This window comes from Propithecus coquereli, unplaced genomic scaffold, assembly GCF_000956105.1.
Source record: "Propithecus coquereli isolate 6110/MARCELLA unplaced genomic scaffold, Pcoq_1.0 Scaffold557, whole genome shotgun sequence".
NCBI classification, from domain to species: Eukaryota; Metazoa; Chordata; class Mammalia; order Primates; family Indriidae; genus Propithecus; species Propithecus coquereli.
This window is the reverse complement of record NW_012151474.1, coordinates 846,448-870,600: the sequence shown is the minus strand read 5'-3', so window position 1 is coordinate 870,600 and position 24,153 is coordinate 846,448. Positions and strand designations below refer to the sequence as shown.

General features: G+C 64.2%; 1 protein-coding gene across 1 annotated transcript in view; it reads left to right on the top strand.

Moving 5' to 3' along the window:
* SLC7A5 (solute carrier family 7 (amino acid transporter light chain, L system), member 5) overlaps nt 1–13,200 on the top strand; it is a 28,919-nt gene extending 15,719 nt beyond the window's left edge. Inside the window, exons 3-10 of the mRNA XM_012657672.1 lie at nt 4,517–4,622; nt 5,423–5,467; nt 6,123–6,246; nt 7,015–7,118; nt 7,463–7,559; nt 8,841–8,990; nt 9,951–10,128; nt 11,509–13,200. Coding sequence (XP_012513126.1) covers nt 4,517–4,622; nt 5,423–5,467; nt 6,123–6,246; nt 7,015–7,118; nt 7,463–7,559; nt 8,841–8,990; nt 9,951–10,128; nt 11,509–11,564 — 860 coding nt within the window. The 3' untranslated portion in view covers nt 11,565–13,200. The remainder of the gene's footprint in view (nt 1–4,516; nt 4,623–5,422; nt 5,468–6,122; nt 6,247–7,014; nt 7,119–7,462; nt 7,560–8,840; nt 8,991–9,950; nt 10,129–11,508) is intronic.
* The last annotated feature ends 10,953 nt before the right edge of the window (nt 13,201–24,153 follow it).

Genomic DNA, 24,153 nt, shown 5'->3' with positions numbered 1-24,153 from the left:
GTTTGCTCTGTCCACAAAAAGGAAAGAAAGTCCTGGTTTACGTGGGCCTTGTCTGGGCCCTTCACTGCCCAGAGACCGTTGGCGGGAAGATGCCTGTGAGCGGCCGGCCCTGGGCGTGGTCTGCAGCCGCCAGCAGAGCCCTTCCTGCTTGTCCTGTGCCGCAGGCGGTAAATGACGAGGCACCACAGGACGGGGCAGGAGACAGATCTGCACTTCACCTTAGAGTTTTCCAGATGATTGTTTTCATTCGGTTCTCAGGTTATAGGGCCCCTGGGGCTCAGAGAAGGGGGTGGCCCGCCCCAGGTCCCACAGCCTGACTCCACAGGGCCTGTGACCAGGGGCACAGTGTCGGGGACAGGCCCCCACCTCCACCCTCGACGTGCATTTGGGGAGACGGCGCTGCAGGGCTGGGCAGCTATCTGCTCACGGGAGGTTCGTGTGGGGCGTCAGAGGCACGGGGCGAGGCTGGCAGGACGCTCCTGGGTAGCTGGGCTCATAGCCCAGACACAGGCCTGGGAGGACACATTTGTCCTGGGAGGGTCTAGGTCGCAAGGACATCTTCTTGGGCAGGTCCCTGAGCTTCTCTGAGCCTCAGTTTCTCCATCTGTAAAATGGTGGCAACAGCCGCAGCACCCACAGGGCCATGGACACGGCATGAGGACACGCAGACTGGGGGCTTGGACAGCAGGCCCTTGTGGCCACACAGCTCCAGGGCTACCAGTCCCAGCCAAGGGTGCCGGCAGGGCTGGTCTCCGGGGAGGGTCGGCTTCCTGGTGCTCACGCGGGGAGGGGGGGCCCTCTGGGTCTCTCTCACAGGGACGCTGATCCTGCCGGGTCGGGACCCACTCTCCAGCCTCACTTATCCTCCATTGCCCCGTGTCCAAACACAGCCACACAGGGGCTTACGGCAGGGACATCTGGATTTGGGGGAACGTGGTTCAGGGCACAGCAGGCCCAGAGCTTCAGGGCAGCTCTGCGGGGAGAGGGCGAGCCTCAGAGGCTCAGAGCGACTCCCACGTGAGTCTGGGGCGTGTTTATCCGGGAGAGAGACCAGCCACAACTCGCCCTCGAGCTGCCAAATTAAGCCTTCCATGGGAGCTCCCAGGCCGGCCTCCCCTTGATGGGGGTTTCCGGGGAACAGTCTGAGAGTGAGTGTCTCACCCAGGCTCGGGGCGACACCAGGACGACAGGACGCCCTGCGCAGGGGCCCCTGTGCACCCCTGGACTCAGGCCGGGCTTGAATTCGGCCATTGCTGCAGATGACCCGTGCCCGGAGGAGGGCGGCCGGGGCTGCCCCGCGGGCGGAGTGCTCCCTGCCCAGCGTCCACAGAGCCTGCGGACTTGTTTCGGGCCGGAGCGAGCCTCCTCCCCACCTGGAAGGACTCGTGGGTGAGGCAGGGCCGCTGTTGTCGTGCGAGTCGTTTCTCGGCAGTTACTCACCGGGCTGCCACGGTTCTGCGCTGATTCAGCCTCCGGAGGAACAGATTGGAGATCGCACACTTCGGTCGTGCCGTGCTCTGGGATGGGATCCAGGGACAGGAAGCGGGTCCTTTCCACACGGCCGCGCTCAGCACCCGAGGCCACGGCCAGACTCGTGGACGGCGGCCGTGGCGGCGAGAGTGGCGGCAGGTGCAGTGGGGTGGAGGGTGGCACCGTGAGCCCTGTGCTGGGGTCACTTCCTGGGGTCTTCACAGCCTGTGGGGTTGTGGAGTTGGGAAGGGGCCCTTTCCAACCCAGATTTGAGATTCGAGGTTAACCTGGCCGCTCTTCCAGGAGTCTGAAGGACGCCACACTGGCCGTGGGGAAGGGGCAGCGCTGTCTGGGCTCAGCCAGTCGCCCAAAACCGAGATTCCTGCCCCATCACGGTTCCCAGACATCAGACCGCCAGACGGCAGCGGGTTTCGGGACACAGCACCAGAGCCGGGGTGGGAGCCCCGGGAGAGGGGGAGCCGGCGCTCTCAGGGGAGCCAGCGTGGCGGTCGCTGTGCCTTCCACCTGAGCCCACAGCGGGTGGTGGTCCCGAGCACTGACCCAGCACCGGCCACAGTCAGCCCACCTTGCGGACGGGAGCTGCCCCCTTGGCCGCTGACTGAGCAGCGGGTCCGCAGCTGCAGCTGCTCTGTCTGCCGACTGAGACACGCGGTGTGGAGCCAGGACGCTCTCCCCGGTGGCTGAGGCAGGCGTGGTCTCTGCTCGTGTGACCCCATGGCTGCCAGGACTCACGGTGCTGCCTGCCTCCTCCAGCCCCGGGCTCCAAGCTCTGTGACTTGTGGCGCAGCCCTCCAGTCTCTGCCTGCGGTGTCCCACGGCTGCCCTCTGTCTGCCTTGCCTGTGTCCTGCACGGGCACTTGTCACCGGACTCGGGGCCCGCTCCGATCCAGCGTGACCTCAGCCAGCATCCTTGGCTGCATCGCATCTGCCAAGACACGTTCCCGGAGGAGGACACGCTCCGCAGTGCTGGCGTGGAACCCCAGGGTGGAAGTTGTGTGGAGGGCAGGGGCTCCGGCTCGGCAGGTGGTCGCTGGTGTGGGGAGTGACTTCTTTCCCTTGGAAAGTCCTGATCCCATCCCTGGAGGAGTGTCTGTGGCTGGGGCACGCCGAGGCCTGTCAGCCCCCCAGGGCTGGCTCAGAGTCCACTGCCGTCACCACATCGTGGGCTTTTCCCAGGCCTGGGCCCAGGAGAGGGCCTGGCGAGCACTCGGCCAGGCCTTTCTGTCCGGACGCACGGAGGGCCATGCGAGGCCTCGGGGGACACAGTGGCCGTGGGGAGCCTTTGTCCTCTGAGTCAGAAGCCAGAGGGCTGCTGTGTGGGCCGGGTGGGAAGACGTCAGGCTCTTGGTCCTGTTCCCGGGCGCATTAGCCATGTGGGCACCTCCCAGGCCTCTGTCCTCGAGGGAAGCTTTGGCCCAGGGTGGGAGTGTCCCCCCCCCGCCCCGTGGATGGTTCCCATGGCTGTGTCCGTGTGACGCAGGCCTAGGGCTGGTTCTCCGTGACATCATCTCCCCAGGGCCGTGAACGCTCCCACCCCGGTTACCCCAGTTCTCGAGGGGATCCGGCTGATGGGCTGGCTCTGCCTGGTCCCAGGCTTGCCGTGGCGTCTGTGACCTGCTGTGCTCTCGGCATCCGCTTGTGCCTTAGCCTTCGTGGCGACCCCCGGTCCTCTGAGGAAGACGTGTCTCGCGCACGAACAGCAGGAGCCTCGGGCGTGGAGGGCTTGAGGGTCCTGCCCAGGCTCTGCCCTGCGCTGGGGCTGGAGGGAGGGGCGGGAGGGGAGGCGTTTGCGTTGCAGGCTGGGAGTCAGGTGGCGGCGGCTTGGTGAACACTGCAGCCTCTGGCCACCCTGGGACCGGGACTGCGAGCCTGTCCCTCTCCTCTTCAGGAAACCGGGGCCTCTCAGGCAGGTGGGGTGCCATGGGCCTCAGGGAACCCGCACACGTGCTCAGGGCTGGCGCTCAGAGGCCACCACGCCCAGAACACGTGAGGACACAGACCCAAAACAGCGGTGCCCCTGTCTTGAAGGGACCCGCTGTGGCGTTTGCCGTGGGAAACCCTGTGCCATGTCTGACGTGCGGGCTTGCTTTGGGGAGTGCAAGGACTTACGGGACCCTCCCTCCACGGGTCCCATCCGCGACTGTCTCATTCCGTCACCCACCGCGTTCCAGAGCGGCCGCGGCGCAGACCCTCGCTGGGTCCCCGACGTCCTGGCCTGTGCCCAGTGGGAGTCGGCCTGAGACTCCCCGTGGCAGGGTGGGGCGCAGACCCTCGCCCACCACCGCAAGGACCCCGTTAGAGACGGTCCCCAGGTTAGCTAGCACTTCGCGGCCTGACCGGGACCTCAGCTTGTGTACCTGGGGCGGGGGTGGGAGGCGGCCCGGCTCCTGCGTTTCCGTTGGTGTCTTGCTCTTATTTCCAAGTCCTGCTTCCTGGGCTGCGTCGTCTGTGAGACGGGTGTGTGTGCTGTGGTCACTTCTGGTGACCCGGAGCCAGGGACTAAAAGCCCACAGGGCAAGTGGCCCGCAGCACTTGGCTGTTGGGCTGGCTCCCTGTGAAGCCACCGGTCCTTCCTGGGCTCAAGCGCACGGGCCGGCGGACAGGCGCTGTACGTGAGCCTCGGGGAGGGCTGGCCACTGCCGTGGCAGCCGCGTGACAGGTGTCTGTGTCCTGGCGGAACGGTGGCCCCATCCGCAACCCGTGGATGTGAACGACCTTATTTGGGAAAAGGTCATCCTGGATCAGGGTGGGCCCCGGGTCCGGTGTCCGGGTCCTCAGAGGGGCGGGGACACAGCCGAGGCCTCTGTAGACCTCTGTCCTCGGTGGTGGGCGGGGCCCGCGCAGCTGCCTGCCCCTCTCAGGGGACACGTTCCTCCCACATTGGATGGCTCCTCGGTGCATTCAGTTGTCGTAATGAAAAGCCTTCACCCCGACGTTTTTGCGTGTGATGGTATTTTGCTCTAGGAACATTCCAGAATTTGCTCCACTCTCTAACCCCGCATTCCTTTCTGTGTGGTTTTTCCAGGGGAAGCGTCCAATCTGGACCCCAAGTTCTCATTTGAAGGCACCAACCTGGACGTGGGGAACATCGTGTTGGCGTTATACAGTGGCCTCTTTGCCTACGGAGGGTGGTACGTTCTGGAACGTCTGCGTCCTTTGGCCTGGGGACACACGGGCCCCGAAGCATCCAGAATCTAGCCATCCAGGGCAGTCGCAGGGAGCGCATGGCATAGGGTGGCAGGAGACCTTCTTGGGGAGCCACTCGGGGCCACACGCCTCCCAGGAAGCAGGGAAAGGACGCCCGGCAGCCGTGGGCGCGTTTCCCAGCCTGCATCCCGGCCGTACACGGGAGCCTCACTCAGCAGGAGGGACGTGGCTGGGCCTCCCCCGCGTCCCAGCCTGGCCCTGCTCCCAGGCCAGCTGGACAGGGACATGAGCATTGCTGCCGTGTGGCACGTGGGCAGGGAAGGTGCTGGAAGGCAGGTGAGGGTGGACGGGGCGCCCTGGAGCAGGGGCGGCAGGCGCTGAACTGGTGTGTCTAGGTCTGCTGGAGTCTGGCTGCGCAGACCATCTGTGAGGGCCACCCTTGGAGTCTCCCCCGTGACTTCTGGCCCCGGGCGTCTGGAAACCAGACACCCCCTCGGCACTGCCAGGGATGTTCGACCTGCACAGGAAGCAGCGCTCTGGGACTGGGCCCTTCTGTGCCCGTGGAGGGCAGAGCGGAGTGGGGCGGGCGGCCCCCGCTGGGGACAGGGACAGTCACCATCCCAGGAGACCGACAGGGAGGGTCCTTGGGACATGCAGAGGGGTCTCCTCCCCCTACCCAGTGCAGCCAGGAGGGGTTTCCCTGTGGGATTCTGTATTCTTTTCCTAGTGATTTTCTGTGTTCTAGTGAGGAACATGTAATTAAACTCTGTTCTCTGAATTCTAGGAACTACTTGAATTTTGTCACAGAGGAGATGATCAACCCCTACAGGTGCGTGCACTGGCAGGTGGAGGCATCTCTGCGTTATTCTGACCTGACAGTGAAGGGGCCACGTCCCGCCCAGACCTGGTGGTGGGCTCAGCCTGGCCTCTCAGTAGAGCCGAGATGTGGGGGCGGCAGGGTCAGCATGACACGGGCAGCTGTCTTCTGTCTGGCCGTGCGACCTTGACCTTGAAGAAGGCTTCCCTGAGGGTGGGTGGCAGGTATCCCCAAGGCCCCCGTGCCACCATCAGCTGCTCCCAGCACGCAAGGGTGGGCCTGCACCCCCTCCTGGGACAGCGTGTGTCCGAGTGTTCGAGGTCTTCAGGCTGGGGTGTCTGGGGAGGACCCTGCTCTCCGGCCTGGCCCCGGCTGTGCGGCTGTGGCCGAGCTGTGGGGGCTCCGACCGGCGGCCTTGGCCCTCCTGAGCCCTCGGGTCACCCAGAGGAGTCCCCGTTTCTCAAGGAGGGAAGCTAAGGCCAGCGGCGAGTCGCCACCTGGGTGGCACAGCTCCCGGAGCAGCCCTGCCGGTGCTGGTGGCTTCCCTGATGTTAGCGGCTCTCCCCGGAGCCTGCGCAGTCGGGAGCCGCTGTGGCCCTGCAGGGCGCCTGGCCCCGGTGTGGCCTCGGCCGGCGGCATCTCCCTGTGCTTCCCCCCCACCCCCCAGGAACCTTCCTCTGGCCATCATCATCTCCCTGCCCATCGTGACGCTGGTGTACGTGCTGACGAACCTGGCCTACTTCACCACGCTGTCCACCGAGCAGATGCTGACGTCGGAGGCCGTGGCCGTGGTAAGACGCAGGCCGCTGCCATCGGGCTCTGCTGGAGGGGACCGCGGCGGCTTTGCCAAGCTGCCGGAAGCGTGGGGTGTCCTCCACCTCCACTGGTTATAGAGTCACGGGGGAGCTTTAGAAACCCCGGTGCCCGGCCGCAGGCTGCGCCAATGACAAGTCAGCAAGTCCGGGTGGTCCCCGGCTCCAGTCATTTTTAAATCTGAGTGCGGAAGGGCTGGAGTCCATGACGGCCATGTGAGTTAGGAGGAACTGCTCCCGCCAGCTGGGCCGGCGGGCAGGGTGGGGGAGGTCAGGGCCGTGGCTTCAGGAGGCACAGCTCCCAGGTCAGGTCAGAGCCAGGGAGTTGGCGCTGCGGCCGGTTTCATGTTTGACAACGTTGGCTAAGAGCCCGCTGCTTGCAAAGCACCATGCTAGACCCAGTGGAGAACCAAAGTGAGGACAGCAGGACCCCCACCTGCGGAGGTGGGCGCAATGGGCATAGCAAAGGCAGCGGTTCCTGTCAGGTGTCCCAGAGGAGGGAGATCAGATCAGGGCCGGCAAAGCCTGCTGCGACGCCCCGTCCCTGGGACGTGCCCCCCAAAGCTGTAGCCCAGCTGCCAAGACCACTGCACAAGTAGCAGCCTCCAGGTGGGTGGGGAAGAGCCCAGTGTCAGCGTGAGCCTGACTGCGCTGCAGGTAGGGAGGTCACGGGCTGAGCTGCTTAAGTGGCCAGAAGTGGGGTCCCCGTCTGGCCCTGCCTCGGGCCCACTGGCTGTGTCTGTGCAGGACTTCGGGAACTACCACCTGGGGGTCATGTCCTGGATCATCCCCGTCTTCGTGGGCTTGTCCTGCTTCGGCTCAGTCAACGGGTCTCTGTTCACGTCCTCCAGGTGAGCGTGCCCAGGGCGCGGGCCGCCTCCGCACGCCGCGTGCCAGCGTGTGCTTGGAAAGCTTGTGTCTGTGATGACCAGTTATATATGGTTAAAAAGTTCTCGTCATGCAGCAATAAAGGAAGCCTGAGCTTCACGCTCGCCCGCCCCCCTCCCCGCCCAGAGGAGACTCAGGGCTCGGCGTCCTGGTCTCACGGCCACCTGGGCTGGAGCTAGCAGTGGCTCCCAAGACGCCTCATTGCCTGCCGAGTCGGGATCGGGCCCTGCCGCCCGCCCTGCCTGAGTGCCACGATACAGCACCTGCCGTGTGGGCCGGGCTGACCACCCACTCCCTCTGCCCGCAGGCTGTTCTTCGTGGGGTCCAGGGAGGGCCACCTGCCCTCCGTCCTGTCCATGATCCACCCGCACCTCCTGACGCCCGTGCCGTCCCTCGTGTTCACGGTAAGTGCGGCTCGGCCCCCGCCCTGGGCGCAGGGACTGTCCGCGGGGGCTCCCCAGAGGGAAGCGCGGCGTTAGTCTGCACACCGCGCCCCCAGCAGCTCCGCCTGGAGCGTGGCCTGGGCAGCGGCGCGGAGGCGCCCACCCGCCTAGAGTGACGGTGCCAGAGACGCAGATGAGCCCGCAGGAGTGTGGCCCGGTGTCTGGCGTCGTGCACTGCACCACGTGCCCCGCGGACACCACAGTGCGCCGGAGAGGTCTTTGGTTTTTAATTCTTAAAATAATACGTAGTCGTAACAAACAATTAGAATAGTCCAGAAATGCTGTGAAGCAAGAACTCCCCCAGGAGCCGCCTCGTCTGCTGTGCGCCCCTCGGGCTTCAGGTGGGGCTCGCGGTGTCTGTTTAATGCAGTGACGTCACACGCTCTTTCTCTGGCTGACGTCACATCTGTCCCTGCCAGTACGTGTGACACTAGCTCCCTGTTGCCGCGTCACAGTCACCCCAAAACGTAGTGGTTTAAGACGAAAGCGTTCATCCTCCCACAGTTTCCGTGAGTCGGGAACTGGGGCAGCTCGGCCGGGGCTCCTGGCGCGGTTCTAGCGGGAGGTTTCATCGAGGTGGCGACCGGGCCGCAGGCTCCTCTGAGGCTCAACCTGGGCTGACTGGGCCCAGCAGGGGGCTCCGTGTCATGGCTGCACGTGGGTCCTGCCACGGGGCTGCTGGAGTGTCCTCGTGGCATGGCGGCTCCTTTCCCCTGACACCGTGGGGACGGCCACAGCGTTTGCCGTGGGCCTCAGAAGTCGCGCTCCACCCCGGCCGTCCCCTGTTAGCAGCGAGTCAGCGAGTGCAGCCTCGGTCAAGGGTTGGAAGGGGGTGTGGCGGTGAGTTCTGGTGTGTTCTAAAACTGCCACACAGTTCGGTCTCGGTTTGGAAGCGGCTCTGTGGTGCCGCGTAGTCCTGTGTGCCGAGGTTTGTGACAGTGTCCCCACTGGCGGGTGTCTGGTCAGCCCCGGCTGTGCCCTCACACGCGGCACTGCGGTGCGTGGGGTTCAGGTTTGTTTGCCGTCCACGCAGCGGGGCCCCCCCCCCCTCCTTAAACCCAGACGCTGCCGTTTCCCCATCGCACCTCCCTCTGCCGTCCGGACCCGGCGTGCGGCCCAGAGCGGTTTGAAACCAGGCAGGCGAGAGCGGCCAGCCGGACGGTCCCCGGGGTCGGGGTGGCCGCCATCGTCCCGCAGAGCAGCCGCGGGCTCCCGGGGCTCAGCCAGGCCTGTCTCTTCTAGTGCGTCATGACGCTGCTCTACGCCTTCTCCAAAGACATCTTCTCCGTCATCAACTTCTTCAGCTTCTTCAACTGGCTGTGCGTGGCCCTGGCCATCATCGGCATGATGTGGCTGCGCTACCGGAAGCCAGAGCTGGAGCGGCCCATCAAGGTGAGGCTGCGCCCGCGCGGGGACAGCAGGGTCGGAGGGGCCCTGGGTCGGGAGCTGGCAACCCGGCACGGCCTCTCGGTCCTGCCCCCGCCTGCGCCTCCCCCGGCAAACCAGGGCCTGGGCTGCCCTGCCCCGAGCACAAGCGTGTGACGTGCTCCGCGTGGGCACGGCGGGGTCAGTCCAGCTGGCGACTGTTGACCGTGGGCCTGCCAAGTGCCAAGTGTAGCTCCGGGCACCGAGGTCATCCAAGGATGACAGGCCCGAACACGGTCCTGCCCGTCTAGTGAGGGGAGGGAGGGCAAACACAGGAGGGGACGGGGCCTGCCTGGCGCAGCGCTGGGAGGGCGGAGGGGGCGGTGGAGAGGCAGGCGCGTTCCCGTGCTGGGCAGGGCGCGTGGGGCCGGGGCAGGCCGGCCTTGCCCTCAGTGAAGCGGGGGTTTGGGGAGCACTGGGTGCAGATCGAGGCCAGGCCAAGGTGGGCTCTCCCCTCTCTCGGCGGCTCTGCCCCGGGGCAGCCGCTGTCAGTGAGCTGGTTTCTCTGAGGAGGGCCCGCCCGACGAAGGCCACAGTCCTGCTGGGGGCCTTGTAAGCCCCGCAGCCTTGGCCCCTGACTCCCGCGTCGGGGAGTGAGAGAGCAGAGCCCCGCAGTGGCCGCTGGCCCAGGACCGAGGAAAGGGCCGGGAGGGAACAGGGCGGTGCGGTGCCCAGGACCACGTTGCTCCCTGCGTGCTCTTGAAGCCTGGCGCCTGGGCTGCATGTGCTTTAAAACACGGTCTGCGAGCCCCAGACTACAGCCCCGAGAGCAGGCGTGGTGGGGTTGGCCAGGAAGGGCATCCCACCCTCACGGGGGCCAGCTTGTGCCCCCCTGGCCGCGAGGACCTCGGGTGGGAGGTGCGGAGAGGAGGCAGCCCCCCCGCCCGGGTCCCTGGCGGCCCCTGCATGGCGTCTGCGCGTGTGCAGGTGAACCTGGCCCTGCCCGTGTTCTTCACCCTGGCCTGCCTGTTCCTGATTGCCGTCTCCTTCTGGAAGACCCCCGTGGAGTGTGGCATCGGCTTCATCATCATCCTCAGCGGGCTGCCCGTCTACTTCATCGGGGTCTGGTGGAAAAACAAGCCCAAGTGGCTCCTGCAGGGCATCTGTGAGTGTCTCCCCCACCCAGGGCTGGGGCCCGGGCAGCAACCCCGGCCGACCCACCCGCAGGGCCGAGCGTGTCGTGCTGGGTGCGGGATCGCACCGCGCCGCAGAGGGTTCGGTCACTGCGGTGTGTCTGGCAGTGACGTGGGCCCACGTGTTCCAGGGATAAGACACTCGGCTCCGACCAGCTAATCTCTCAGCACAAGGGATTTGGAAAACCTGCCTGCTTTTGCCAAGTACTGGAACCCACCTTCTGTGGCGCCCTGTGCAGCGGCAGCCCCAGGGCTGGTTTGCACGCGAAGTCCAGTCCCCTGTTCTCACCCACTGGAACTGTGGCCGGGCTCCTAGAAAAAGGCATAGGTGCCTACGGGCCCAGACCGTGACCACCACCGCTGCGTGGCTTTTAAAATTCCCAGGGTGAGGCCAGGCACGGTGGCTCAGGCTTGTAATCCCAGCACATTGTGAGGCCAAGGCAGGAGGATCGCTTGAGACCAGCCTGGGCAACATAGTGAGACTCCGTCTCTACAAAAATAAAAAATTAGCCAGACTTGCTGGCTCAGGCCTGCAGTCCCAGCTACTGGGGAGGCTGAGGCAGGAGGATCAGTTGAGCCTAGGGGTTCGAGGCTGCAGTGAGCTAGGCTGACACCACTGCACTCTAGCCGGGGCAACAGAGCGAGACCGTGTCTCAGAAAACGAATGAATAGGCAGAATTCCTAGGATGACCAGGAGATGCCCCGCCCCAGATCCCGGCCCTGCTGGTGACTGGGACGCTGCTCGTCATCCAGGTAGCAGAGTCCGCCTCCAGCCCGGCTGCAGGATTCCTGTTACTGTCAGATTTCCTCCCCGGGACGATTTCTTTGTAGAAAGTCCAAAGTGTGACGTGTCTGACGCCCTGGCTGACAGCGGCTGGTTCCGCTCGGCTCCCCCCGCCCGGTCTGTGGGCAGCACGGTTGTCGTGGGTGACAGGTGTGCTCACTGCCTGCCGAGTCCTAAGCTCAGGTGGTGGCCCGGTGTGGCCCCAAGGGAAGGGCCCATCATCACCCAGGTGCTGGGGGTGTGGGTGCTCCACGGCCTGGCCCGCCACGGCCACAGGGTTCTGAACAGCTGAGGGGTGGAGCCGGCACCCGCCCTTGGCCGCGATCCTCGGCCCCAGTGGGACGCAGCATTTCTCTGCACCTGGCTGTGAGCTGCAGAGCCTGCTGCCAGCGGGGCGGCTCCCGGGTACCCAGTGTCCATGTGCACAAACCAGGAGGTTTCTGGGTTCTCTTGCAACTTGGGGGGGTGCGGGGATGCTGGGCGTGGTGTGAGCGGGGCCGCCTCACTTGCAAGGAGGGGACGGCCCGCCCGGCGCCCAGGCCGACTCTCCTCTCCTCTCTCCCGGCAGTTTCCGTGACTGTCCTTTGCCAGAAGCTCATGCAGGTCGTCCCGCAGGAGACATAAGCAGAGCCGAGAAGCTGCCGGAAAGAAAATGCACAGAGATTATTTCACAGCAACTCACCCCTCAGAAAGCAACTCCAGTTCCCCGTCGTCCGCACGGCTCAGCCGGGCGCCGTGGCCCCTCGCTGTCCCCCCGCAGGCGGGCAGCCAAGTGAGAACTGGTACGAATCTGGTCCCGGACTGCGCTCTCCTCGCTGCCTCCCGGAACGAGCGTGAGCTGTGAACTACGCAGCGGCCAGTGTCCCCCGACGACGGGCCGTCGTGCTGGGCCCCTCTCCCTTCCCGCCTTGGTTTATTTGTATTTTTTTTAACTTAAATTTTGGGCCAATGCCACCAAGATGATTATTTTTTCAAGAAATAGGGCTGGTGCAGTGGGAGGAGACGGCCTTCCCCTGACAGCGCCCGCAGCGCGACGTGCCTGGGAGCGACCGGGTCGCCCGAGCAGACAGAACTACTGAGACCCGGCCCTGCCGTCCTGCCCTCGGCCCTGCACTGATGCAGACGGCTGGCCCCGGGCGTGTGCTTGGCTTTCTTGTCTTTATTGTTGTAAATGTAGCGACGTTTGTGACAACTAACCCTGTGGGCTTACGTCTCTTTGCCTTAAAGACCTGCGGTAGGTCCCTCCCCGCCAGCCCCAGCAGAGAAAGGAGTTTGGCGACACGGCCGCCATGCCCATCCTGGCGTCGACCGCAGCGCACGCTGCCGGCCGGGAGGTGCTCAGACAGGCCCGGGTCCCACCCAAGACACCATCCTGAACAAAGGCCCAGACCACAGTGGCTTCTCCATAGGGACATGCTCACCCGCTCCCGCGGATGGGTGCAGGACCCCCTTCCAGGCCGCGTCTGTCGGGTGTGGTGGAATCGCTGCGGGTCGCCCTGCAGGGCTGGACCCTGCTCCCGGGGTCCCTTTCACGCTGGGGCCGGGACACCGGAGGTCACATGCCAACATGCGGCTCTCCCGGCGGCTGGGCTGGGACCTCCGCTCTTGCCAGGCTGGCGGGAGGCTCAGTCTGTGATCCTCGGTGCTGGGTCCCCCAACCCGGCCTGGAGGCCCCGCTTCAGAAGGCAGGGACCACTCGGGGCTGTGTCCTGTCACGCTGAGTCAGGCCTGCTTGCGGGGCGTCCCCGAGACCCTGCCTGCCCGTCACCAGCCCTCAGGGAGCCCCTGGGGAGGGCAGGTGGGACCTGTACGGAGCCTGTCCTAGAAGAGTTTGCTCCTCCTCGCACGCTTTCGTGGCACAGTCCCGGGTCCTGTTTGTGGGTTTTCGTTTTCTCTAAAGCACATCCTGGCGTAACGAGCATCGCATCGAGTCATTTTGCTTTTGTGTTGTCTAACGTTTTACTAATTTAAGAGGATGCTGTTGGCGCTGTGTTTATTTATTCCCAGTGGTCAGTGTTCAGCCTCGCTGCTGTTGTGGCACAGGCTGCCCGTGTCCCCTCCGCTCCCAGCCACGCCGGGCCCATCCACTGTGACGCCGGCCGACCAGGCTGGGACACCTTCCGCCGAGGAAATGACGAAATGACGTGTGTGGCTGGGGCATCTTTTTTTACTCTTGCGTTAATGGCTAACCTGTTACACTAGGCTGGTTCAGGTGGGAAGTTTGGGGGTTTTTTTGTGGGTTTGTTTTGTTTTTGGTGGAGTTTTTGTGTTTTTAAAGAAAAACAATCAGAATCATAAGTACTGCTGATGTTCTGTGTTCTTCTGCGCCAAATTCTGGGAGTAGGAAGGTTTCCCCCCTCACTCCTTCCTGTAGGCGAGCGTTCATTCATTCATTCATTCGTGCACCGCATGGCCCGCCAGCGGCACAGTGGGAGGGGACTGGGCCGGGAGGGTGAACAGAGCGAGTTCCCTGGGGCCAGCCCAGGCTCGGGAGGGGTCCAAGTTCAGGGCCTCGGGAAGGAGAGAAACCAAATCAGCACTTGGTCACCTGGCATTTTGCAGTTGATCCTTGGGGGTGAAGCAGTTTGGGGATCTTTGGCGTCTGGGGCTCTGGCCTTGTCCTGGGTTGACCCCCGCTGGCCTGCAGGTGGTAAGGTGTGGAAGGAGGTGAGAAGAGTCGGGACCCCTACTCTGTACTCTGTCCCGGGCCTACCCAGCCCGGGCAGCTCCTTCCACCTCCGCTGACGTAAAAGGGTTTTGACACCAGAGAGGCTGTCCCCAGAGCAAGCCGAATGAGCTGTGGGTCCCACTGCTGCGCCCAGAGCAGCGGCCTGATCCTGCGCCTCCTGAGGGGGGTGCGGGAGAGAATATCCCTTCCTGAGAGGGTGGGGGTGCCAGGGACGAGGCAGCTGCCTGCAGAGCGGCAGGTGGGGTGGGTGAGCTTCTGCTAACCCCAGAATCTCTGTGTCCACCTGTGCCACCCCCGTCCCGGTGTCCCGTCCTTTGGGGCCAGGCCGACGTGTGGCCTCCATGTCTTGACGTGCAATTCTGCGTGCAGTGCACCCCTGCCTTCAAAACCCCAGCGTGTGAGCCACGGCGGAGTCGGTCCGAAGCGCGCGCTGGGCACCCTGCAAATAGCCGCCTCCGCCACCGCAGCTCCTGTGTTCACTGTACTGGGAGCGGACCCCGGTGTGGTTCAGTGACTGTGTGAACGTCACACCTCAGACAGGAGGAAGCCACCCCTTAGCCCCTTAGCCGTAGAATCAGCCAAAACCAGCCTAGGCGTGGGGTGTCGCAGGCTGTGGGGCTGGGGGCCGACGAGGCGAGCTGGGGTCCCAGCCGGGGGGTGGGGCGGGGGCTGACATCTGGGCCGAGTGAGACGATGCGGTTCCACCCTCGGCCCCCGTCTCCCTGCCTCGGGCAGGATCCCCTTCCAGTGCCTTAAGCACAGGACGCCTCTTTGGCCTCTGAAGTTTGCAAATCCTTGATCTCGCTCAGAAAACCCTGCAGAGGGCCGGGCATGGTGGCTCACGCCTGTAATTCTAGCTCTCTGGGAGGCTGAGGCGGGCGGATTGTTTGAGCTCAGGAGTTCGAGACCAGCCTGAGCAAGAGCAAGACCCCATCTCTACTAAAAATAGAAAGAAATTAATCAGACAACTAAAAATATATAGAAAAAATTAGCCGGGCATGGTGGCGTATGCCTGTAGTCCCAGCTACTCAGGAGGCTGAGGCAGGAGGATTGCTTGAGCCCAGGAGTGTGAGGTTGCTGTGAGCTAGGATGACGCCACGGCACTCTAGCCTGGGCAACACAGTGAGACTCTGTCTCAAAAAAAAAAAAAAAAAAAAGAAAACCCTGCAGAGATGGTGAGGGCGGGGAGGGGCCCTCGCTGGTGCTGGGAGCAGAGACGGAGCAGTAGCTGGAGGTGGCGGCTCCAGGCCCAACGTGGGCTCAAGGCCACATTCAGCCACGCACAGCCTGCCCCTGCCCCTTGGTGACCTGCGCAGGGAGCACAAGGTGTCCTCAGAGCACCAGCACCTGAGGGTCCCCGCAGCCCCTGGGTCCGGGTTCCTGGGGAGGCCCTGGACACCTCGCGTGGCCCCCCGGTCAAGCTCTCCGAGGCTTGACCTCGCTGGTCCAGAAAGCGAACTGACCCCACCACCGCCGGACGAGGTGATGTGCGTCCTCGCGTCTCGGGGAAGAAACAGCGCCCAGAGGTTCCTGCACCTGCCCAGGGGCACCCAGGGGAGGCAGGATCAGTCCGTTTGCAGTGGACGCAAAAGGGTGGGGAGAGTGCGGTGCGGGTCCCAAACCTGCACCCGGGGACCTGCGCACCTGGCCGGCGCCTGTCCCCGCCCCCCGCCCAGTGTGACTGGCTGCCCCTTCCACCCGCCGGCCTGCCTGGCCTCTGTCCCTCCCGGTGCAGCACGGTGCAGCACGTCCAGGCCACCTGTCCCGTCTCCAGAGAAAACGCAAATCCTCACCCAAAGCCTCGATTGTGCTCTGTCCAAGCCTTTGTCCTCTTGCCAGAAACTTCTCCCAAATTCCTGTCTCTCGGGCAAGTGTGGCCGCACCAAATGGGCCCCGTGCAGGCCTGTTCTTGACTCAGGGTCCAGTTCCAACAAGACCCGGTTCTCTCCCTTGGAGCCAAAGGGTGACTAAATTCTGCAAGTAGCAACTCAACTGCGCGATTAAAGTCAGCCACTTGAAACACACGCGGCGCCTGGGTAAACAGATCCTTCTCAAAACCAGTCTCCGCCGGTTCCATTTCAGATTAAATGCTCTCTGGGTCAAAGAGGGTGATGGAAGGTTCCAGAGGTTCCCTCTGCCTTGCTGACCTCTGCAAAGGCTGGCTGGGGAATGGCACGTGGTCACAGGCCTCACTCCCGGGAGAGGGCTCTTGCCCCTCACAACGAGACCCAAAGCCAAGGCCCCGGTGCCTGGACCGGTCCCCATGGCGCCCTCCCAAGCTCTGATGCAGCCTGGGCTGCCCGGAGGCCACCCTCGTCCCTGCAGGAGCCCGGCTAATCCCCCTGCCATCCCATGAACTTCTCAGAGAATCCCTTAATCCCTCACGACTCCGGGCGAGCTGGGAGAGGCAGAGGCGTGGGCAGGCCTACCACGCTGGGCTTGGGCCGGACTCCCTCCCGCAGGGCTGCACGCGGAGCCGCGCTCACCCGACGGATTTCACCACATTCCTTGGTTGCACAACTGAGGAGCCGATTTCACTCGCTAATGACCTTTCCAACCCTTCCAAGGGCAACGCTTTGTCTTCCTGGGCGGGCGCGAGGGGAGCGGGAAGGCGCCCTGGGTACGCCTGCAGGCCCCTCCCAGGGAGCTGCTGGGAGTTTTCTCCAAGCTTCTGCCGCCCATGAGACAGCAGCGCCTGGTTCTCAGAGAGACCGAGGCCTGTCGTCTTGGTTGAAGCTGCTCCTGCTTTATTTCTAAGCTTAGCTGGGTCCCTTGAGTTGGGCTGAGAATTCTGCAGGAAGAAACTGTCAAATGAAAAGCAAACCCAGACTCAGGCAGGAGAGCTCAGTCCTAACCACAGCGGGGGCACGTTCGCTCTGACCTCAGGGTCTCCGGGGCTTGAGGGTCAGGAAGAGCCGTTTCCCTTACGGGGGAGTGAACAGGCTGGAAAGAGCCGGTGGGGCATGGCGTGGAGGGGCCCCGAGGGGATGGTGGACAGAGCCGTGTCCCCGGGGCCAGCAAGCAGAGGGGGCCAAGTTCAGGGCCTGGGAAGGAGAGAAGCGGCGCCAGCGTTTGGTCAACGAGCATTTTATTGGGATTGGTCCGTGGGGGTGAAGCGGTTCGGGGATCGTTGGTGAAGCCAAGGAAGGGGGTTCAGGGGTCTGGCCTTGTCCTGGGTCTACCCTGGGGTGGGGCGGGGGGTGTCCCTGAGTCGCACCCACATCACAGAGGGAGCGGGGCTGTTTCCGGAACACGAGGGTGGGCGTTTCCCAACTTCCGCTGTTCTCCAGGAGCGCAGGTCTCGTAGAGAGGGATGTTGTCGCGATGTTGCCGCCATGAAGCTGGCGCTGCCTGCCCAGCTGCACGTGGGCGCTCTGCCCCCTCTCGGGCCACCCACGCTCCTTGGGACAGTGACGTGGAGACGCTGCGCGTGGCCTTGCTGTCATTTTTCCTTACTGAGCACCTGCCGGTTACGGACGCCGTGGCTACAGTGAGCGCCATGACCCCCAGCAGTCACCCCACGCGCACTCTTTGGCGGGGGTCGCGATGGACACATGCCCTCTGGAGGGAGGCAGGCATGGCGGTCCCTTGACCTCACCTTCTGGGTGCCGGAAACCGTCACCGAGTCAGAAGGAGCCGGGTGCAGAAACCTGGCTCTTCCCGCAGTGGAATACGCAGCTGTGACAACAGCCCGAGGCGACCAATGTTCTCAAACTGTGGCAAGGGTTGCACGACACGGAACATTCCAGAAGCCACGGCATCGTGCAGTGGGGGTCCCAGGCCTCAGGCCCGTTTGCTGTGGAGCAGGAACGGCCGGTGCAGTGTGGTGCGCGGCGCTGCCGCCGCCTTATAAAGGGGAAGAATGTGGATTGTACGTCCCTGTCCACACGTGGTCGGTTTCTGGGAGTCACACGGGTACGGACGACCTCAGGAACAACCAGGTAGGCGACGCTGAGTCCCTGGGCACGGGGGCAGGAAAATGTATTTCACCTGCGTCGTTTTGTTCCTTTTGAAGTTTGAATCTCATGCAATTCACCTGTTCCCCAGAACAAGGCTTTGTAAATGCGGTTTTAAACGTCCACAGGCTCTCTGGGGGGCTGGGCTGCCCGCGCTTTGATCTAAGTGGGCTCAGGTGGAGCTTCCTGGGCCGGGCAGAGACTCACGCCCAGCGATGTGTCGTCGTCCCCCGAGGCCTGGCCTGTGTCTGGATCTCGCCGTGCAGCCTCCACTTGCCCTGCAGACCCCGGGACCCCACCCAGGGGACGTCTCTTCCTCCCCAGCTCGGGTGTCTGACTTTGACCCTGGACCCCTGGCTCCTCGCAAGCTGGGGGACCTGTGCAGCGGGGGGCAGGAGGGAAGAGGGGCTCCCCCGGCCCGGGGTGTGCAGGTTGCTCCTGTCCCCGCAGGCCCTGGTAGGCAGGAACCGTGAGGGCGGCAGTCCCGGCACGCGATGTCCGGAGTTACTTGCTCTGACCGTTCTGCCTGCTGAGGGTTCGAGCCTCTGGCACAAACCGCAGAGCACTTGGGGACCAGGCACCTGTGAGACCCCCAAGGAGCCCGTACAGCTCACGCTCACCGACCCTCTGCGCCGCCCGGCGGATGGGGTGCAGGGACCTCTCCTGCTCCTGGGGCCCCGTGACTGCCCCAGGAGCGGCTCCGGCAGGCCCCTCCGCCTCCTTGCCGAGGGCCGTGGGCTCTCTGCCCCGGAGGACTTGTCCTGAGGCTCCTACGCACCAGGGTTAACCCTCCTGGGACGTGGCACTGGCTGCAGTGGGCGCGAGTCACCCAGTGGCTACACCAAGGTCATCAGGGCCCAGGGCTTCGCGTTACAGACGAGGAACTGAGGCAGAGAGAGGAGGGGGAGACACTCAGTCTGGGGCGACAGTATCCCAGGGAGGCATGAAAGAAGAAAGGCGAGTGTGACTCCTGCTAGGGTTTTGCCTTTTGTGGCAAAGAGGATGATCCCCTCGTGTGAACTGATTGCTCATTTTGAACAGGTAGCGTATGCAAATGACACGCAATCCCAAAGGCTCAAGGGACTGTCACTGACCAGCAGGCTTTGTCGGGTCCCAGGCCTGTGGTCTCCTCAGAGCGAGGCCCTCGCGGAGGACAGTGGGGACAGGACCAGAGTGAGCTCGAGGCCCTGGGCGCGGGCCGGCGCAGATGCGGAGGATGCGGCAGGCGTGTCGGGAAGGCGTCTGATGAGGTTTCCCGGGACCCTGGCCCAGGGGACAGGAGGACCCGCCGTGGTGGGACTCTCAGGTTGGCTCCCGGGCCGTGGAACTGGCACCCCCGGAGCGGCTCCTGTGTGACTTGTCATCCGCCTGTGGGCGCGTAGGGCGGGACCAGGGGTTTCTGTCCTGGGCCCGCTGGGTCCCCACGTCCGTCCCTGCCGGGGGTGAGTACGCGGAAGGCGCCACGCTGGGGGCCGACTGCTCTTGGGACAAAGACCCAGGGGGTGCAGAGACGAGGGGGAGCCCAGGCCGCTGCTGGGCTGGGGCTGTCCCAGAGCAAAGCCCAAGTCCCACGCGAGCCACGCGCCGTTAGGCCTCTGAAGGGCCCTTTGCAAGCCGGGATTCCGGGAGGCGGGAGGGAGAGGCGGTGGGTGAGACTCCAGGCCTGGGGCCCAGGAAACGCTCTGGCCCCGTGACTTTCACCGCGCTGGCTCCAGTCCTGCCGATTCCCATCTTGGCAGACATCCGGCACCACCCTGGGTCACAGGCAGAGACACGGTGACAGAAGTATAGTCTCCTCCCAGCTGCAGGCCTCGGCAGGCCGAGCCGGCCTGGGTTTCCTGTGGGCAGCAGTCTCCTCCGGAGCCATCTGTTCTCCCCCCGAGTTTCCCCAGCCCACGCACCCCTGCTTGCCGCCGCTGCTGCGTGCTCTGGAGGCTCAAACAACTGACCACCCCTGACAGGTCCTCCGGCCCTCGGCCGGCTGCTCTGGGGCAAGTGTGGGGACTCTGCAACTAAGTGGACATTTGGCGGCTTCCCCGGGGAGGCTGGGGACGCCCAGGTGCCGTCAGTGCCCAAGGGCCAGGGACGGAGGAAACCCGCAAGTTCGCATTCAAGCTACTGAAAGACGTTGCAATGTTCCCTGTGAAAAGGTGTGAGGATAATGAGATGTTTGACGTGATGGCGGGCACGTCCGGTACCGCGGTGCTTGTGAACAGCCTCTTTATTGGCACGGGGCCTTGGACACCTCTCGACCCAGGAAGCCAGGCCCTCGGCACCGCGGATGCGGCTGGTCGCAGGAACATGCAGGCAGTGACTCTGTCGTAAACCCGCCATGTCTGCGGAAGGGAGCCTGGGGGTGGAACTCGTCCCCGTGGGCGCCAGGCCCTCCAAGGACCAGCTCTGGCAGACGGGCGCTGGCCACTGAAAGTTGCGTCCTTGGGGGTCGCATTCAGGGTGGTCCTACGTGACCCACCCTGTCGCCCCAAGACCACCCTGAGAGGCTTGTTTTGCTCTCATTGAAGGAAACACGCAGGTCCCCAAGTTCTCCGCAGCAGGGTCCCGCAGCTGCCCTGACAGACGGTCACACGCCGGGGGCCCAGCAGCAGACTCTTACCCTCCCACGGTCTGGAGGCCGGAGATCCAAAATCAGGGTGTCTCAGGGCCGCGTCCCTCCTGCCTCGTCCAGCTCCTGGGGGCTCCAGGCGTTCCTTGGCGAGTGGCCGCGTCACCCCAACCTCTGCCTCCGTCTCCACGTGTCTGTCTGTCTCCTCACCTCCCACGAGGACCTGCTTTAGCTGGATTTAGGGCTCACGCAGATCCCTCTTTCCAGATAAGTTTGCGTTCTGAGGTTCTGGGTGGACGTGAATATTTGGGGGCGGGGGGCAGCTCCATCTCAGCCACTGTGGACTCCAGGGGACTCTGCCAGCATCATCCTCCCCTCCCCCAGAGGGAACATTCCAGTCCTGGTCTGCGCAGAAATCCCCGGCTACTGGAGAAATGTCCGCCCGGGGACGGCCAGGCCACCCAGGTTGGAGCCGACCGCAGCGCGAGTGTGTTGGGCAGGGGTGGGCCTGGGACGGTCGGGAACTTGGCGCGACCCCATCTGGGCCGAAGTTCCTTAGATTTGGGAGTCGCAGCGCCCCCTCTGCAGGCAGCACCTGAGGGGGAACCTTGCACCCCAGTGAGCGTCCAGACGTGCTGTGCCCCTCACACCCCTGCCCCCGTCACACTTAAACCCCCAAAGACGCAGGGTCCTGGTGGTCTCTCCTGACTCTGGCCTCCGTCCTTCCCCTCTCCCCTGACCTCTAGGTCCGCGGCTGCCCAGTCCTCGGGTGTGTCCAGCAGGCACCTCAGCACAGGCTCGGCCTGGGACCTTGCCCCGCCCGCCTCGCCCCTGCCCAGCCGCCTCTCAGCCCTGTCGTGGGCTCGGCGGGGCTTTCCTACCCATGGGTTCTAGTCCCAGCACGTCCTGCTCTTCCCTTTCAGCTCAGGGCCAACGCACCTTGTCTGGTATTTACTTGTCTCTGGAGTCACACCAGCGTCCGGACTCCGACAAGGAAGGGACTGTCCCTGCCTGTTTTCTAATTGGCACCGAGCACTAGAGCTGCGCCGGGCACGCAGCAGAGGTAGATCAGTGGACCTGACTCTCTCCAGAGGCACAGAGGCCCTGTGGTCATCCGAGGTCCAGCTGCCAAGGCCTGAGCCCAAGACGCCTCCCGACCGCACGGGCCCCACAACCACACCCGCCTTCCGTCCTGCTCGGCCCCCACCCAGGTGCCGGCGCCGGCAGGATCACTTCCCACTCGGGCAGCTTGTCACAAAGGACTCAACCCACTGGGGAACTGAGACGCTTTGTGGCCAGGCAGAGCCGAGGGTGCCGGCTGGGAGCAGAAGGCCTGTCTCTGCCCCGGGCTGAGCCCCGCAGCCCACCTCTCCGGCTCTCCGCAGGAGAAGAGGGGCTCGTCTGCACCCCACTGCCCTGGCCACGGTTTTGAGGGCGACGCTCCCCCCAGCTGTGTGGGTTCTCACCCCAGTACCTGGGCACGTGACCTTATTTGGGAACAGGATCTTTGCAGATGTGACCGGTTCAGATGAGGTCGTGCCGGATTGGGGGGCCCTGAATCCCGAGACTGGCGTCCTCACGAGGGGAGGGAGACGTGGACGCAGACGCTCGGAGGAGAAGCCACGTTAGGACGGAGGCGGAGATGGACTGAGAGCCGCAGCCAGGAGCACGTGGAGCCCCAGGAGCTGGAAGAGGCAGGAAGGATCCTCCCCTCGAGCCTCCGCAGGGAGCACGGCCCTGTCCACGCCTCCACCGTGGACTTCCGCCCTCCAGGACCACGAGAGACTGAAAATCGCTGCTACGGCAGCCCCAGGACACAAGGCGGCAGTTCCTGCCGGGTCCCTGCCGGGTGTCACGCAGCCCCAGGAGGGGTGACAACGCTCTGTGTGTTGTGGGGGCTCCTGCACCTCCCTGCAGCCCAGAACCGTCCACTCTGTCACTGGGCCTCCTGTGGGGACCCCGCGGACAAGGGCGCCTGTGGCTGCAGGCGCGAGTGCTGGCCGAGGGCTGAGTGCCCGGCAGCGTGGGGACCACTTCCCCTGGGGGGACGTGGGTTCTAATCGCGGCACATCCTGCTCTACCCTTTCAGCTCGGGGCCATCCCATCTTGTCCAGCCATTTACTTGTCCCTGGAGTGGCACCAGCATCCGGACTCCGGCAAGGGAGGGACCATCCCTGCCTGTTTTCCAATTGGCACCCAGCACGAGAGCTGTGCCGGGACAGAGCAGAGACGCTGCGGAGACCTCGGGGTGTCGGGAAAGTGGAGATGGGAGGGGCCCGAGCCGGACATACTGGCTTTGAGTGCTGGAGCCACTTGGGGCAAAAAGGACAGTGCGGCTGTTTCTCGTAGAGCCCGTGGATCTGTGAGTCGCGGCGTGTGGTGACAGGATGGTGTGGGGAAGCACCTGCCGCCGCCGCGGGGACGTGCGCCAGGCTGGAGGGAGCTTGGACGAGCCCTGCGCCGATGTCCCACGCTGTGGGCGCCCCCCACACCCCAGGACTGCGTAGCCGGGAGACCCGGGTTGGGCTACAACGCGACCACACACCGGGGCTCTGTCCTCCCGCAGTTCTGGAGGTCAGGAGTTCAAGGTCGGGTGTGGGCAGGACCACAGTCCTCTCCGGGAGCTCCCTGGCTCGTGGCTGCGTCACTCCAACCTGCCCGGTCTTCACGTGGCTTCTCCTCCCTGTCTGTGTCTCCCCTCTCCCTAAAGGACACCGGGCCTTGGATCCGGGGCCCGCCGTGCTCCAGTGTGACCCCATCTTAACTGCACCTGCAAAGACCCTGGCTCCAAATAAGGCTGCCTCGGAGGTTCCCAGTGGACGTGGGTTTTGGGGGGGCATGATTCCACCCACAGCAGGGGCTGCAGCTCTGCCTTGCTGACGGGCTCCCGTGTCTCCGGTGCGGTGTCCCCGGCAGCTCTCTGCAAGCGCCACGTGGTCCTAAGCAAAGCACAGCTCCCACTGAACCCAGCCTTGAGGGGCTGAGCCTCAGACGCCCCTGGTTTCCCTGCGGGGGACCTTCCTTCTCCAGTGAAGCCGAAACTCGTGTGGCCGGGGGACCGAGCAAGTCCTGTGTCAGATGAGGCCACACGAGGGCCATCTCCTGACCGCAGGCAGTTCTTGCAACAGTCTGTGCGTCCCTGTAGAGCGCGGATGATGTGAGGGCACCGCGTGGTGACTGGGCTTCCTCTGGGGCTGCTTCCCAACAGCCCAGCCAGCGACCCCTGGCAGGCTGGGAAGGGGCAGAGGCTGCAGGCCCGGGGCTGGGGGCACAGCCAGAGGAGGTGCCTGGCCGGAGGGGATTTCTCCACCATGGCAGCCCCCTGTGCCTCGGGGCATCCTGACCCCTGGCTGTGCCCATTCCTGCGTCCTGGGGCCAGGACACCACGCCAGGTTCAGGCGGCTCTGGTCGTGGCAGGGACTCCGGGGAACCTGCTCCTCTGAGCTGCGGCTGGCGTCCCTGGGCTTCCTGGGGTCTGTCTCAGGCATTCAACTGTCTCAGCGCCTTCTCTCCCAGAGCTTCCCTTTTTAAAAAAATTAATTTACTTTTAAAGGACTTTTAAAATTGAGGCATAATTCGTATAATATACAATTAACCGCTTTACAGTGCGCGATTCAGTGACAGTCGGCACATTCGCAGTGTCATGCACCCACGACCTCCGCTTGGTTCCAAACCCTTTCATCACCCCAGAGGGAAACCTCATCCGCGAGCGGTTGCTCCCAACCCCCTCCCCGGCCCCCCGAAACCTCTCGTCCACTTTCCATCCTGGTATATTTTCCTCTCCTGCACATTTCACATAAATGAAATGGTGCCACATGTGGAGTTTTGCGTCCGGCTTCTTCCGCTTAGCATGACAGCTTCCGGGGTCATCCGTGTTGGAGCGTGTGTCGGAATTCCATTCCTTTTATGGCTGAATGATACTCCGTGTGTGGACACGATGTTTCGTTTGTCCGCCATCTTTGACGACGTTTGGGTTGTATGAATGGTGCTGCTGTGAATACAGGC